The sequence below is a fragment of the Pristiophorus japonicus genome, chromosome 4 (assembly GCF_044704955.1).
Source record: "Pristiophorus japonicus isolate sPriJap1 chromosome 4, sPriJap1.hap1, whole genome shotgun sequence".
In the NCBI taxonomy this organism is placed as follows: Eukaryota; Metazoa; Chordata; class Chondrichthyes; family Pristiophoridae; genus Pristiophorus; species Pristiophorus japonicus.
In genome coordinates, this window is record NC_091980.1 from 33798136 (window position 1) to 33812205 (window position 14070).

The following is a 14070-nucleotide window of genomic DNA, read 5'->3' on the forward strand; positions in this document are numbered from 1 at the left end:
TCACCCTGCAGCCTCTTAGCACAGACTGACTGTACAGCACCGACTGACGACAGCGCTGACAGTACGGCACTTACTGTTCGGCACTGACTGACTGTACGGCACGGACTGACTGTACGGGAAAGCAGACCTTGTACCTGTCTGACGAAACAACTTGTTGGTTATGACTGTAAGGCACTGGCTACTGTACGGCACAGCCTGATTTTACGGCACAGACTGCACGGCACTGACGTGCCTGTGATGCTGAGTGACGCCAGCGCGTCGGAAACCCGCAGCCGGCGCGGATGTGGCGGCGAGATGTCGGATCTGTTCGTGAAACCAGGTGAAATGACAGAAATAGCAAACAGTGTCGTGGATGGAAACGACAATTAGCGTTAAAATCAGCATAGGTGTATGACGGGAGAACAGTGATAGAGCTGCCCGGGGTCCCAGCCCGGCCCCTGACTGTTACCCTGGTTACGTGGCACTGGGCTGGTCCCAGCACCGGGTGGTGATGTCATGCTGTGCAGGAGTCTGGCAGACCAGAGTTTGCTGCTGTTAACAATAATTCATAACTTTGATAATATCGGCACATTGTAAGATGCATAGGTAAATGGAAACAATTAATGTGTATATATACATCATGAATGAATGATGATGAATGATATATTTATTTTTACAATGTTGTCCAGTTTATATCTTGTTTTAAATTTCCATGCAGACCATTTAAAAGCAGTACTGTCTTGTCCATGCCTGTACATGTGGCAGCCCTACAACTGGAACGTGTAGAAGACAAAGGAAGGAGGGTTATAAGAAGGAAGGGTGTTGGGGGGAATGGAAATGCAGTATTAATGGTCACGGAGGAGACAAAGAAAAATGTCACAAGCAATTAAAGGAAGTCTTAGCTTTCTGCATCAGATCATCCTTTCCTTTCAAGAATTAGGAGCAGGAATAGGACTTGATACTGCTCCGCCATTCAATAAGATCATGGCTGATCTTCGACTTTCATTCCACTTTCCCGCTCGATCTCCACATCCCTTGATTCCCCTGGAGTCCAGAAATCTATTTCAGCCTTGAATATAATCAATGATTCAACCTCCGCAGCCCTTTGGGGTAGAGAATTCCAAAGATTCACAACCCTCATCTCTCCTGAAGCCTGAAGGCTCTGTGCCCCAATGCGAGGAGTATTCAGAATAAGGTGGACGAATTAACTGCACAGATAGCAGTTAATGGGTATGATGTAATTGGCATCACGGAGACATGGCTTCAGGTTGACCAAGGCTGGGAATTCAACATCCAGGGGTATTCAACATTTAAGAAGGATAGACAGAAAGGAAAGGGAGGTGGGGTGGCATTGCTGGTTTAGAAAGGAAATGAATGCAATAGTAAGAAAGGACATTAGCTTGGATGATGTGGAATCGGTATGGGTGGAGTTGCGGAATACCAAAGGTCAGAAAACGCTAGTGGGAGTTGTGTACAGACCACCAAACAGTAGTAGTGAGGTTGGGGACAGCATCAAACAAGAAATTAGGGATGCATGCAATAAAGGTACAGCAGTTATCATGGGTGGCTTTACATATTGATTGGGCTAACCAGCGGTGGAGGAGGATTTCCTGGAGTGTATTCGGGATGGTTTTCTAGACCAGTATGTCGAGGAACCAATTAGGGAGCTGGCCATCCTAGACTGGGTGATGTGTAATGAGAAAGGACTAATTAGCAATCTTGTTGTGCAAGGCTCCTTGGGGAAGAGTGACCATAATATGGTAGAATTCTTTATTCAGATGGAGAGTGTTTTGGCTAAGATCTGCATAACTAACCTGACCAGCCACCATGACCTCCGGGTGGTTCCTCCCTGGTCAGGAAGGTATATGCTTACATTTTTGTAAACAGGAGGTGGGTGGGATGGCTTGACCCATCCACCTCCACGGAGGTGTGTGGGGGACCTGACCCATCCACCTCCATGGCACGAACCTGGTATTGCAGTACTTCCAGGAACGGTGCAGTGGCTCTAGGCCTTTTGGCTAAGAGCATTGGCGCAGAGTGATCCTTGACTGGTGCAGGGTGACCTCTGGCGTTTGTGACTTGACAAAGAATTGGAAACGATTGGCTACGAATTTATAATTAAAAAAAAAAAAAAAAAAAAATTCAGATGGAGAGTGACCCAGTTAATTCAGAAACTAAGGCCCTGAACTGAAGGAAAGGTAACTTCGATGGTTTGAGGCGTGAATTGGCTAGAATAGACTGGCAAATAATACTTAACGGATTGACGGTGGATAGGCAATGGCAAACATTTAAAGATCACATGGATGAACTTCAGCAATTGTACATCCCTGTCTGGAGTAAAAATAAAACGGGGAAGGTGGCTCAACCATGGCTAACAAAGGAAATTAAGGATAGTGTTAAATCCAAGGAAGAGGCATATAAATTGGCCAGAAAAAGCAACAAACCTGAGGACTGGGAGAAATTTAGAATTCAGCAGAGGAGGACAAAGGGTTTAATTAAGAGGGGGAAAAATAGATTACGAGAAGAAGCATGCCGGGAACATAAAAACTGACTGCAAAAGCTTCTATAGATCTGTGAAGAGATAAAGATTAGTGAAGACAAATGTAGGTCCCTTGCAGTTGAATTCAGGTGAATTTATAATGGGGAACAAAGAAATGGCAGAGCAATTGAACAAATACTTTGGTTCTATCTTGAGAAAGAAGACAAAAATAACCTTCCGGAAGTACTGGGCGACCAAAGGTTTAGTGAGAAGGAGGAACTGAAGGATATCCTTATTGTCAGGAAATGGTGTTGGGGAAATTGATGGGATTGAAGGCCGATAAATCCCTGGGGCCTGATAGTCTGCATCCCAGAGTACTTAAGGAAGTGGCCCTAGAAATAGTGGATGCATTGGTGATCATTTTCCAACAGTCTATCAACTCTGGATCAGTTCCTATGGATTGGAGGGTAGTTAATGTAACACCACTTTTTAAAAAGGGAGGGAGAGGGAAAGCGGGTAATTATAGACCGGTTAGCCTGACATCAGTAGTGAAGAAAATATTGGCATCAATTATTAAGGATGAAATAGCAGCGCATTTGGAAAGCAGTGACAGGATCGGTCCAAGTCAGCATGGATTTATGAAGGGGAAATCATGCTTGACAAATCTTCCTGAATTTTTTGAGGATTTAACTAGCAGAGTGGACAAGGGAGAACCAGTGGATATGGTGTATTTGGACTTTCAAAAGGCTTTTACAAGGTCCCACACAAGAGATTGGTGTGCAAAATCAAAGCACATGGTATTGGGGGTAATATACTGACGTGGATAGAGAACTGGTTGACAGACAGGAAGCAAAGAGTCGGGATAAACGGGTCCTTTTCAGAATGGCAGGCAGTGACTAGTGGGGTGCCGCAGGGCTCAGTGCTGGGACCCCAGCTCTTTACAATATACATCAATGATTTAGTTGAAGGAATTGAGTGTAATATCTCCAAGTTTGCAGATGACACTAAACTGGGTGGCGGTGTGAGCTGTGAGGAGGACGCTAAGAGGCTGCAGGATGACTTCGACAGGTTAGCTGAGTGGGCAAATGCATGGCAGATGCAATAAAATGTGGATAAATGTGAGGTTATCCACTTTGGGGGCAAAAACGCAAAGGCAGGATATTATCTGAATGGCGGCAGATTAGGAAAAGGGGAGGTGCAACGAGACCTGGGTGTCATGGTTCATCAGTCATTGAAAGTTGGCATGCAGGTACAGCAGGCGGTGAAGAAGGCAAATGGTCTGTTGGCTTTCATAGCTAGGGAATTTGAGTATCGGAGCAGGGAGATCTTGCTGCAGTTGTACAGGGCCTTGGTGAGGCCTCACCTGGAATATTGTGTTCAGTTTTGGTCTCCTAATCTGAGGAAGGACGTTTTGCTATTGAGGGAGTGCAGTGAAGGTTCACCAGACTGATTCCTGGGATGGCTGGACTGACATATGAGGAGAGACTGGATCAACTGGGCCTTTATACATTGGAGTTTAGAAGGATGAGAGGGGATCTCATAGAAACATAAGATTCTGACGGGACGGGGCAGGTTCGATGCGGGTAGAATGTTCCCGATGTTGGGGAAGTCCAGAACCAGGGGACACAGTCTTCGGATAAGGGGACCATTTAGGACCTAGATGAGGAGAAACTTCTTCACTCAGAGTTATTAACCTGTGGAATTCCCTGCCGCAGAGAGTTGTTGATGCCAGTTCATTGGATATATTCAAGAGGGAGTTAGATATGGCCCTTAAGGCTAAGGGGATCAAGGGGTATGGAGAGAAAGCAGGAAAGGGGTACTAAGGGAATGATCAGCCATGATCATATTGAATGGTGGTGCAGGCTCGAAGGGCCGAATGGCCTACTCCTGCATCTCTTTTCTATGTCTATGTTTCCTCATCTCCGTCTTGCATGGCTAACATCTTATTCTGAGATTACGCCCCCTAATTACGAATTTCTCAGAGGTTCTGAGCAAGAATCCTTCCCGAGTCCCTGTATGCTTCAGTAAAACGATGTCCTTCAGGGGGTCAAAGGTTACTTCTGAGATTGTTAGCTAAGTCTAGGATTGTAGCTAAAAGTCCTGATCTAGAAAAGTAAGCTATTGAGTAGAATTTTGATTTAACAAATATGGCTCAACTCAGTTCACCTTGTGTAGAATGACCATATTTCGAGCTGAGAGAGCCAAGAGTACTGTCCATTGAATAATGTCATTGATACCAGCAACACATTTATGAACAGTTTATATTTCAACAAGATTATGAATACCTAAATTCTATCTTTCAATCCTGTTCACAGCATGAAAGCATTTTAATGGAAGGAAAAATACATTAAAGCTAACGTCTCCCCCTTCGCGAAAACAATGTTTATAATGATGAATGCTGGAGAAGAAATAGTTTTCCTAGAGAAAAACTGCCATATTGATCTTCTGACAAGGATAACATTTTGCTGATTGACTTTTCCAACAAGCCCATCTTCACCTGGTTGACACTGTTAAACAGGATCAATATTTATTCACAGCACAGAATTGCCACTTGTCTGGTGCATGTTAGTTGGAAAGCTCACTCGAAAATACATTTAAGGGGAAGCTAGATAAGCACATGCAGGTTCTGATAGGGTTAGATAAAGAGGGGTGGAAAAGGCTCTTGTGGAGCATAAACACCGACACAAACCAGTTGGGCCAAATAGCCTGTTTCTGTGCAGTAGACTCAATGTAACTCTGACTCAAAAGTTTGGAGTGGAAAGTTTTACACTGATACATTAATGAGTGTTCCTGTGACTTTTGGGCAGAGTAAGGGGAGCTTTACTTGATACTAACATGATGACAAAATGGAAACATTTATTTCACTGTGCATCACCGATATCCTTACCTTAATGCACACAAACTGACTGCTCCAGGCAGCGGAATTTATTTTACAGAAGGTCATTCGGCCCGTCAAGCCCGTGCCGGCTCTCTGCAAGAGCAGTTCAGCTCGTCCCCCTCCCCTGCCCTTTCCCCATAGCCCTGCAATTTTTTTCCCTTCAGTTACTTATCCAATTCCCTTTTGAAAGCCACGAGCCTGCCTCTACCATCCTTTCAGGCGCTCCTAACCACTCGCTGCGTAAAAAAGTTTTCCTTCGTGTTGCCTTTGGATCTTTTGCCAATTACCTTAAATCTGTGTCCTCTGGTTTGTATCCTGCCTCTTGCTATTTTAAAAGAAATACGCCACCATTGGGTCATAGGTTGTGTGTTTCTTTCGGTGATTCTTTCCTATTTGAAGACCCGACATCAACACCTTTGCAACAAGATGAAAAATGACCCAGCGATGATGAAGGAACGGTGATATATTTACAAGTCAGGATGGTGTGTGACTTGAAGGGGAACTTGCAGGTGATGGTGTTCCCATGCACCTGCTGTCGTTGTCCTTCTCGATGGGAGAAGTCACGGATTTGGGAAGTACTGTCTAAGAAAGTGAGTGAAGGGTGGCCACCTTAATGGAATGGAGTGCTCGTGAGCACTGCTATGATAGTGGAGGAAATAGGTTTGAGTTCGTTATCTTGGAAGTAGTAGATTAAATAGAAGTTGTCCATGTCTTCTGTTTGCTAATTGGGAACAACTCTTGATGCCTGCCTCTGTGTGTCCTCTCATTCACAGTTGATTATTTGCTTAGGGAGACATGGTGTAACAAAAACAGGAGAATGCCTTTCCTCTGTAATTAATGAACTGCTAATAAGATCATGTTAACGTGTGTCTTTGAAACATGAAGTTTTTGAGAATATGATTTTCATTCATGGTTAATTATGGAGAAAAACAGGTTCTTGTGAAAAGGAATTTCATGTTTTAAGGAAATTGGAAAGAAAGTAAAGGATTTGATATTGCCACACAAAGAAAGGTCTTGCCCATTTGTAAAAATATTCATGACACTTGTAGTTTATTCTGTACATTTCAGATTTTGAATAGGTTACTGAATTTAGTTGTTTGGGGTTTTTTGGTATCATATGAGACTGACTTGCTTAATTATAAACATTTTTTTTAAATCAGGAAACCAGGAGCGAGGCTGGAATGATCCTCCTCAGTTTTCGTATGGTTTGCAGACACAAGCACAGATAGGACCAAGGAAGCATTTTCTTACTAAGAGGGTACCAGCACCTCAGCTGGATAAGCCAAAAGGTGAGCATTAGTTACTACATTGCATATACAACCAAAGACAGAATATCTGCTTGGACTCGGTAGGAATAAATATTTCAGTTACAGTTACATCTAAATTGTGGTCATGACTAGTTTTTTTTCATGTAATCTTCCCCTTTTGAGTTGGTATCTCCACCAACTGTGCAGAAAATACGAGGAGCAAGTCTGGATTAATTTTTAGTCAAATCAGCACTTCCTTTACAACTGTTGTATTACTGGACAGCCCCAGTGTAAACATGGTTTTAATTTTTTACCAGTTTGTGTATTTTAAAAGAAAAAAATCTATCTCTTCCTATTGTAATTTGCTCACCTGTTTCACTATTCCAGCTTGGGGTGGGGGGGGGGGTGCGGTGACGGCAAACAACCTCTGCATATGCTGATCTTGAGTGTACCATTAGGAGATGCATAGTAGTATGCTGAATACTTTCCTCAACTTCCCTTTCTCCCTCTCCTGAGAGCAATCATCTGTTTTCTGCTCCCCACTTCCTTCTCACCACAATTGAGAATTCACCACAGAGGAAAATTAGGCTGGGAAGCTACCTCCTATCATGGAGCTCTCTGGCAACACATGGTTTAATTCAGCAGTATTGCTTAATTCAGAGATTACTCCACTTCCCTCCATAAAGTCTGGTACAAACCACTTTTATATGAAACACCCTGTATTGCATTTACTACCAGTGACATAGTGATATAAAGATTTATTTTTCCAATGGCAGGATTCTAACGATATACTATGCATTTTTCCTGTAGTTTGTGGACCAGCTGGAATTCCTCCAGCAATGATACTATCTGGCTCTTCCATAGCCTGCGAGAAGATGCCACCACCACCTCCAAAACTCTCCAGTCTTCCCAACACTTCTAAAGCAGAGCAAATCACTACAGTTGTGTCTGATTGTGAAGTAAATGTGGAAGATGTTTTAGCTCCATTGAATAAGAGACTAGAGGCTTGTAGGACAGCTGTTAAGGTAAGCAGAGAGTGAACGACATTCCTGCAGCAGGGTTCAGGAAATCTGACGCCACCAGCTTCTAAAAACAATAGCAATGTTACAGATATAATGTTTCCTGATTAAGGTAACAGCACCAGACTGTATTGCTGTTCTCCTGTTCAAATCAATCATGGGATACCATGTTAAGCTCTTATCATGATTAATCAACAACACACTACATAGAGGTAAGATAAAAACAGAAAATGCTGGAAATACTCAGCATGTCAGGCAGCATCTGTGAAGAGAGAAACAGAGTTAATGTTTCAGGTCGATGACCCTTCATCAGAACTCGCAAAAATTAAAAATATTACATGTTTTTAAGTAAGTGTAGGGAAAGGGTGGTAGGGAAGATAGAACAAAAGTGAAGGTCTGTAATAGGGTGGGGCAGAAGAGATTAAGAGACAAAAGGGATGATGGTGCAAGACAAAAGGAGATGGTAATGGGACAGGTTAAGAAACAAAAGATGAGTCTAGATAGGGTGTAAATGGAGATGGCAGAATCATCAATAGCTGCCATGGGAAAAAGAAAAAAGCAGAAAAAAAATAGGGGCAGTGGTTATGGTTTGAAATTGTTGAACTCGATTTTGAGTCCAGAAGGCTGTAAAGTACCTAAACAAAAGATGAGTTGCTGTTCTTCGAGCTTACGTTGAGCTTCATTGGAACAGTGTAAGAGGCCGATGACGGAGATATCAGAGTGGGAATGGAGTGGAGAATTAAAGTGACAGCCAACCGTAAGGTTGGGTCATGCTTACGGACTGAACGGAGGTGTTCTGCAAAATGGTCACCCAATCTGCGTTTGGTCTCCCCGATGTAGAGACTATTGACCAGAACCACAGGAGGACTTGCTGCCCATTGAATAATGATGTAGATGTTGGACTGCTTTTTTTCGTTTTGTTGCTTTAAACGTCAGATTACACACACACTCAGTTGTAGTAATGGCAGGATCAGGTCTTTATTGAAACTTCATACTACACAAAAACCAATATGAAAGTTACTGAGACATACACTTCACAAAACCAGTACATGCTCCCTGCTGTTAAGATGCACACCTTCTGTTTTTCAGTGTCTCTGCTAAAACAGTGTTCACTCACATCTCTTATACAAAAATCAGGTATTTGAACTCTATATTCCATATATACTATCAATAAATCATGTTACATCAAAAGTACATACATATACTTGAAACGTTTCCTCTGTCCATCTTTGGCTCATTTGCCATGAAGGAGTTCCGAGTAGAGCGCTTACTTTGGGAGTCTCGTGTCAGGCATGCAAACAATGTGGCGTGCCCAGCAGAGTTGATCGTGTGGGATCAGTGCTTCAATGCTGGGAATGTTGGCCTGGTCGAGCACGCTAACGTTGATGCATCTGTCCTCCCAGGGGATTTGCAGGATCTTGCGGAGACATTGTTGGTGGTATTTCTCCAGCGACAGGTGTCCACTGTATATGGTCCATGTCTTTGAGCCATACAGGAGGGCAGGTATTACTACAGCTCTGTAGACCATGAGCTTGGTGGCAGATTTGAGGGCCTGGTCTTTGAACACTCTTTTCCTCAGTGCAACATCCCCACCGACACCTAGGAGTCCCTGGCCAAAGACCGCCCTAAGTGGAGGAAGTGCATCCGGGAAGGCGCTGAGCACCTCGAGTCTCATCGGCGAAAGCACGCAGAAACCAAACGCAGGCAGTGGAAAGAGCGTTCGGCAAAGCAGTCCCACCCACCCTTTCCCTCAACAACAGTCTGTCCCACCTGTTACAGGGACTGTGGTTCTCGGATTGGACTGTTCAGTCACCTAAGAATTCATTTTTAGAGTGGAAGCAAGTCTTCCTCGACTCCGAGGGACTGCCTAAGATGATGATACAAATACTAACAGAATGACTATGTACACTAAACAACCAGCCACTCAATCTTCTGAAATCAGGTATTATTGCCACAATCGACTCTTGCCATGAATTTTATTACTATAACATACAGGTGACCAAATTGACACATTCGAATGGCTTTCCTGTGGAGAAATTCTCTCCTTTGATCTCGTATCTAATTTACAATCCATGCTCATCAGAAAAGCTGCTTGAACTTTTAACCTAGCGTATGTCATCTCAGACTGCGCCAAAAGAGAGGTATTCCAGACTTTCGGTCCCACGGTAGACACTCTAATCCACCTGAACCATTGCAACAGGCAAGTGGGGCATTGTTTAACGCTATATCTGAAGGAAGGCACCTTCAGGAATGCAGCACTTCCTCAGTATTGCACTAAAGTGTCAGCCTTGATTGTGTGCTCAAGACCTGGAGTGGGTCTTGAATCTACAACCTTTTGACTCAAAGGCGACAACCAAGCTGACCTGCAGGAAAGCAGCAGCATAAACCTATCTTTCAAGTAGTAGTTCTATTCTCCCTTTGTGTTTCTATTCAAAGTGAGTATTAGCTGGGTATAGAAATTTGGTATTAATGAAGCAATCTGGTAAAAAGTTGCTGTACAAGTACGAGGTGTTATGCAATAAGTGGGAAAATTAATCACTGCCGTGATTGCCCATTTACAGAGATCCCAATTTCAAGTTATAAATTGAGGAAGAGGTGCAGAGTGAAAGCCAAGCATTTCCCCAGAAAGGGACAATCCTATGAATCATTCAATGATCACCATTCTTCCACATCTTCAAGGTGTGAGTTTATTTTGTAGCAAAAATTATAGTTAATAGATTGACTGGCCACAGTTGGGGATTGATGGGCGATGCAGATGGATCTTAACAAAGACATTTATATTAAAAAACAGTGAAAACAACATTTCTGATTTTATTTTAAAAAAGCACTATTTTGATGGCAGTGAGTAAGTGCCGTGAAGAGTATTGTATCATTTTAATAAGTGGCTGTAACAGCTACTAACTGAAGACTTTATTTTCAAATTTCCTGTCTAGAAACAAGTTTGTGATGATATTGGCAGACGGCTAATAATACTCCAGGACATGTGGCAGTCTGGAAAGCTCTCTGCATCAGTGCGAAAAAGGATGCACCTGCTCGCACAAGGTAATCAATTCATTGGGTCTTGAGATTTATATTTAATTTAATAAGTGGAAACTTGTATATGACGTACTTTGGAATGTGTTGAAAGATGTAATAAAATTCTATATAAATACAAGTTAGGCTTCTAGAAGTGTAAAAGACCTGTAACTCACAAGTGCCAAAATATGAGTAAGTACTTTTTTCTGTGACCACCCCAAGTAGGATGGACTTATGAAATCCCTAATGCCAACCAAGCTATTGCAAAAGACACTGACTGGAGTACAAGTGCTTTATCCCTTGCTAGAAGAAGAATGAAATCAGAAAGTAATTCATTCATGCATCTCTGAGCAGTTGATTATAATGCCATTGGAAAAAAAACATGTCTTGTGTCTTATTTCCAAGCCAGAAAACTATGTATTTTGTGGAGAAGCTGAAAAGGGGAGAGAAAAATAATTTTAAAAATGGGAAACCAGGAATTAAGAAAGGTGGCACACTGCCTCAGTGTTTCTCTGAGATGTATTGAATAGGACAAAGACTAATTTCTCCACACACTGAGCACTCTGTCTCGGCATGCATTAATGTGGAGGTGCCAAGCAGAATGTAGATGCTAGGTATATTTCCTCAGGGACCATAATGTGCAGGGAGAGACACTTTCTAGCAGCTAAATATAGAATGATGTTGAAAAAGTTATGAGAAAGTCTGCCAGACCTCTCTGGCATGAGGTGTGACTAAGTAAAGGAAATTATATTTTTACTTTAGTGCGATTCTTTTAGTAGACCTGAGCCTTTCAGCCAGTTCTGTCATCTTCTCTGCACATAGAAATCATATTATTAATCAGAAAGTAGTTAAATTGCCCTGTAAATTCAACAATTTCACAACTTGAAGATTTGATTCAATTGAAATGCCATTGAAATCTTCAAAGACATTGCTGATCTGAAGGTTGTGTAATAAGATAGAAATATGATTTGTTTTTACACCAAGACATGATAAAACATATTTCTAGGTAATAATGCAGCTTGGGTTGGTAAATTGCTCAAGCTTCAACTTTGTCATTTCTGATCTCTGAAGCCCCTAACATTTGTATTGATTATCCTGTGTATAATAAATAATTCCAACCAGTAACTATATCAATGTATTTTTAATCCTGAACAAATTATTGATGACATTAAGCTTTCAGGGCTTTATAGCCCCAATTTAAAACCATGCAGCAGTTGATCCCCTCATTTTGTGGGGGTCCAATTGTTTAATTTAATTGAGAGACAATAAACTGTTCCTGGTCGTAGCTCATACAGCTGGAAAATAGCTGTATGTAGCATTGGACCCAGTCGTGAGTGTTTGACTTGTATAGTGGTATGCTGATAGAGCTTTAAGTACAAAATTATCCATCAAATAGACTCAACACAGAAAACAATGCACCGAAACCTCGATGCAGCCAAAAAAATATGACACTCAACCCAATAAATGATTTGTTTATTCAAACTTAGAAATCTATTTGTCAAACCAAGCCAATGAGAAATTATGGCAACCCTATTTAACAAGATTTTTTTTCCTTTTAGGTCAGCTTTTCATATTGAATGTGTGCTCTATAATGTAACACAGGGGTGTCTAACCTACAGCCCATAGAGCATTTATAGCCCTTGAACCTGGGAAATTTAGACCATGGAATGCAAGCAATGCAATGTTTATTTATGTATCTATTTTTTATGGCTGGCTTGTCCTGTTTGGAAAGGGTTGTTCTAAATACTGTTACATAATTGGTGGGTAAGTCCTAAATCGGAAGACCAAAATCTGTTAGCACCAGCAGATAGTGAACTGCAAATTAATGGAAACATTGATTTTAACTGTTATATCCGGCCTGTGAGGCTCTTTCATATGCATCATAAAAACAAAAATCTTGGCTCCTGATATATGAGAACTAAATCAGAATTGATTTCTCGGAACACAGCGTTTTCCCCTCGCCTCCAATCTCCTTTCCGTGCCTTTTCTGCACATCTCTGCGTTGTTGTAGTAGCATTTGGTTAAGGACATCTTTTAATTCCTAAAAATGTCTAGTATATGTTTGTCTGTTAACAGAAATGGAGCACTGCAATTGGGATTCGGCTGATGAAATCCACAGATCTTTGATGGTTGACCACGTGAATGAAGTGGGGCAGTGGATGGTCGGAGTGAAACGCCTCATTGCTGAAACCAAAAATCTGCCTTCTGACCTTACTGCCTGTGCAAATAAAGGTTGTGAGTCAGAGAACTGAGATGCTAAGTTGAAACTGCTCATGATGACCCAGCTGACAAAACTGTTCTGCAATGAGAATGCAGTCAAGGACCAAAATTATAAAACCGTGACAATAGGAATAAAGATGATGCCTGCATTAAGCAGGAGCGAAAGCATGTATTTAGGCTGTACTGCATCTCGAGACTGTTCAAAAGTTTACAAAAGCACTTTAATCTTAAAGTAATGGACTGAGTTTCTCCATGACTTGCCCAGTCTCAAACCGCCAGGAAGCTGCTGCCATTATCAAATCCTTTCCATATATTATGTTTGGAAGGCGAGTGTCAAATGTTGACTACATCAGTTTCCTCTTCCACAGAAAATACAGTCACGCTCCATTACTACAAGCACAATCCAGAGACGATTTTTGTCTTATGTGGCTCATCTTACTGACGTCTGTAGAAATGAGCTTTCCATGTAACTTCACTGCAAGTAATTCAGAAACTGGGGCCCTCCTGCTGCATTTTTATTTTTAAAACCATTATTAAAAATTCAAGGTGAAGAGTCATCTTGAAATAACTCTGGGTTGCTGTGTGTGTGTAAAGTCTTTCATTTTATAGTAAACCATTTTCCTTTCAATCAACGTCACCAAAACATGATCTGGTCATTATCACATTGCTGTTAGTTGGAGCTTACTGTGAGCAATTTGGCTGTCGTATTTCCTACATGACAACAGTGACTACACAAATCTGAATGATTTGTTTAGACACATGGCAATTTAAATTTGCACTGCTGATCTCTTGTCTCAAACATTAAAAGTTCTTCATTGGCTGTAAAGTGCTTTGGGACGTCCTGAGGTTGTGAAAGGCGCTATATGAATGCAAGTCTTTCTTATACACACCTACATATACCATGTCCTTATTTGGAATGTGTTAGATGATTGGATGAGATGAGGATAGCTGCATGCTTGGCTTGTTTGGAGCTGCGCTATGGTGAAGGTTGTTTTCTCTGACGAAACTGAGACTGGGAAGTGCTCTCTGGGAAAGTAAACACTTTAGATAGTTGCAAATATTCTTGGTCACGATCTCTATCGATGGCTACGAATGATGAGCATACCTTTCAAGTGTCCTGAATTGTCTGTTCTATCAATTTAAAAAAAAATGCTCGTTGGTATTTCACCATAAAGACTTTTTCTTATGCTTCCTATGGAAGGGGGATCAGAATACTCATCACAAATAAAGTGC

General features: G+C 41.7%; 1 protein-coding gene across 1 annotated transcript; it reads left to right on the top strand.

The window, feature by feature from the left end:
* Positions 1–219: 219 nt before the first annotated feature.
* Positions 220–13410, top strand: sra1 (steroid receptor RNA activator 1). Its single transcript, XM_070878087.1, has 5 exons — positions 220–319; positions 6497–6625; positions 7394–7608; positions 10536–10644; positions 12694–13410. The coding sequence occupies exons 1-5, from the start codon at positions 238–240 to the stop codon at positions 12867–12869; spliced, it is 711 nt and encodes a 236-aa protein (XP_070734188.1). The 5' UTR covers positions 220–237; the 3' UTR covers positions 12870–13410.
* The last annotated feature ends 660 nt before the right edge of the window (positions 13411–14070 follow it).

What these genes read in the sequence shown, in the direction of transcription:
- sra1 (XM_070878087.1), top strand. Translation starts at nt 238, where the DNA reads ATGCTGAGTGACGCCAGCGCGTCGGAAACCCGCAGCCGGCGCGGATGT. An exon ending in TCAGCTGGATAAGCCAAAAG is followed by an intron (nt 6,626 to 7,393) that starts GTGAGCATTAGT and finishes TTTTTCCTGTAG; the next exon opens with TTTGTGGACCAGCTGGAATT. An exon ending in GATGCACCTGCTCGCACAAG is followed by an intron (nt 10,645 to 12,693) that starts GTAATCAATTCA and finishes GTCTGTTAACAG; the next exon opens with AAATGGAGCACTGCAATTGG.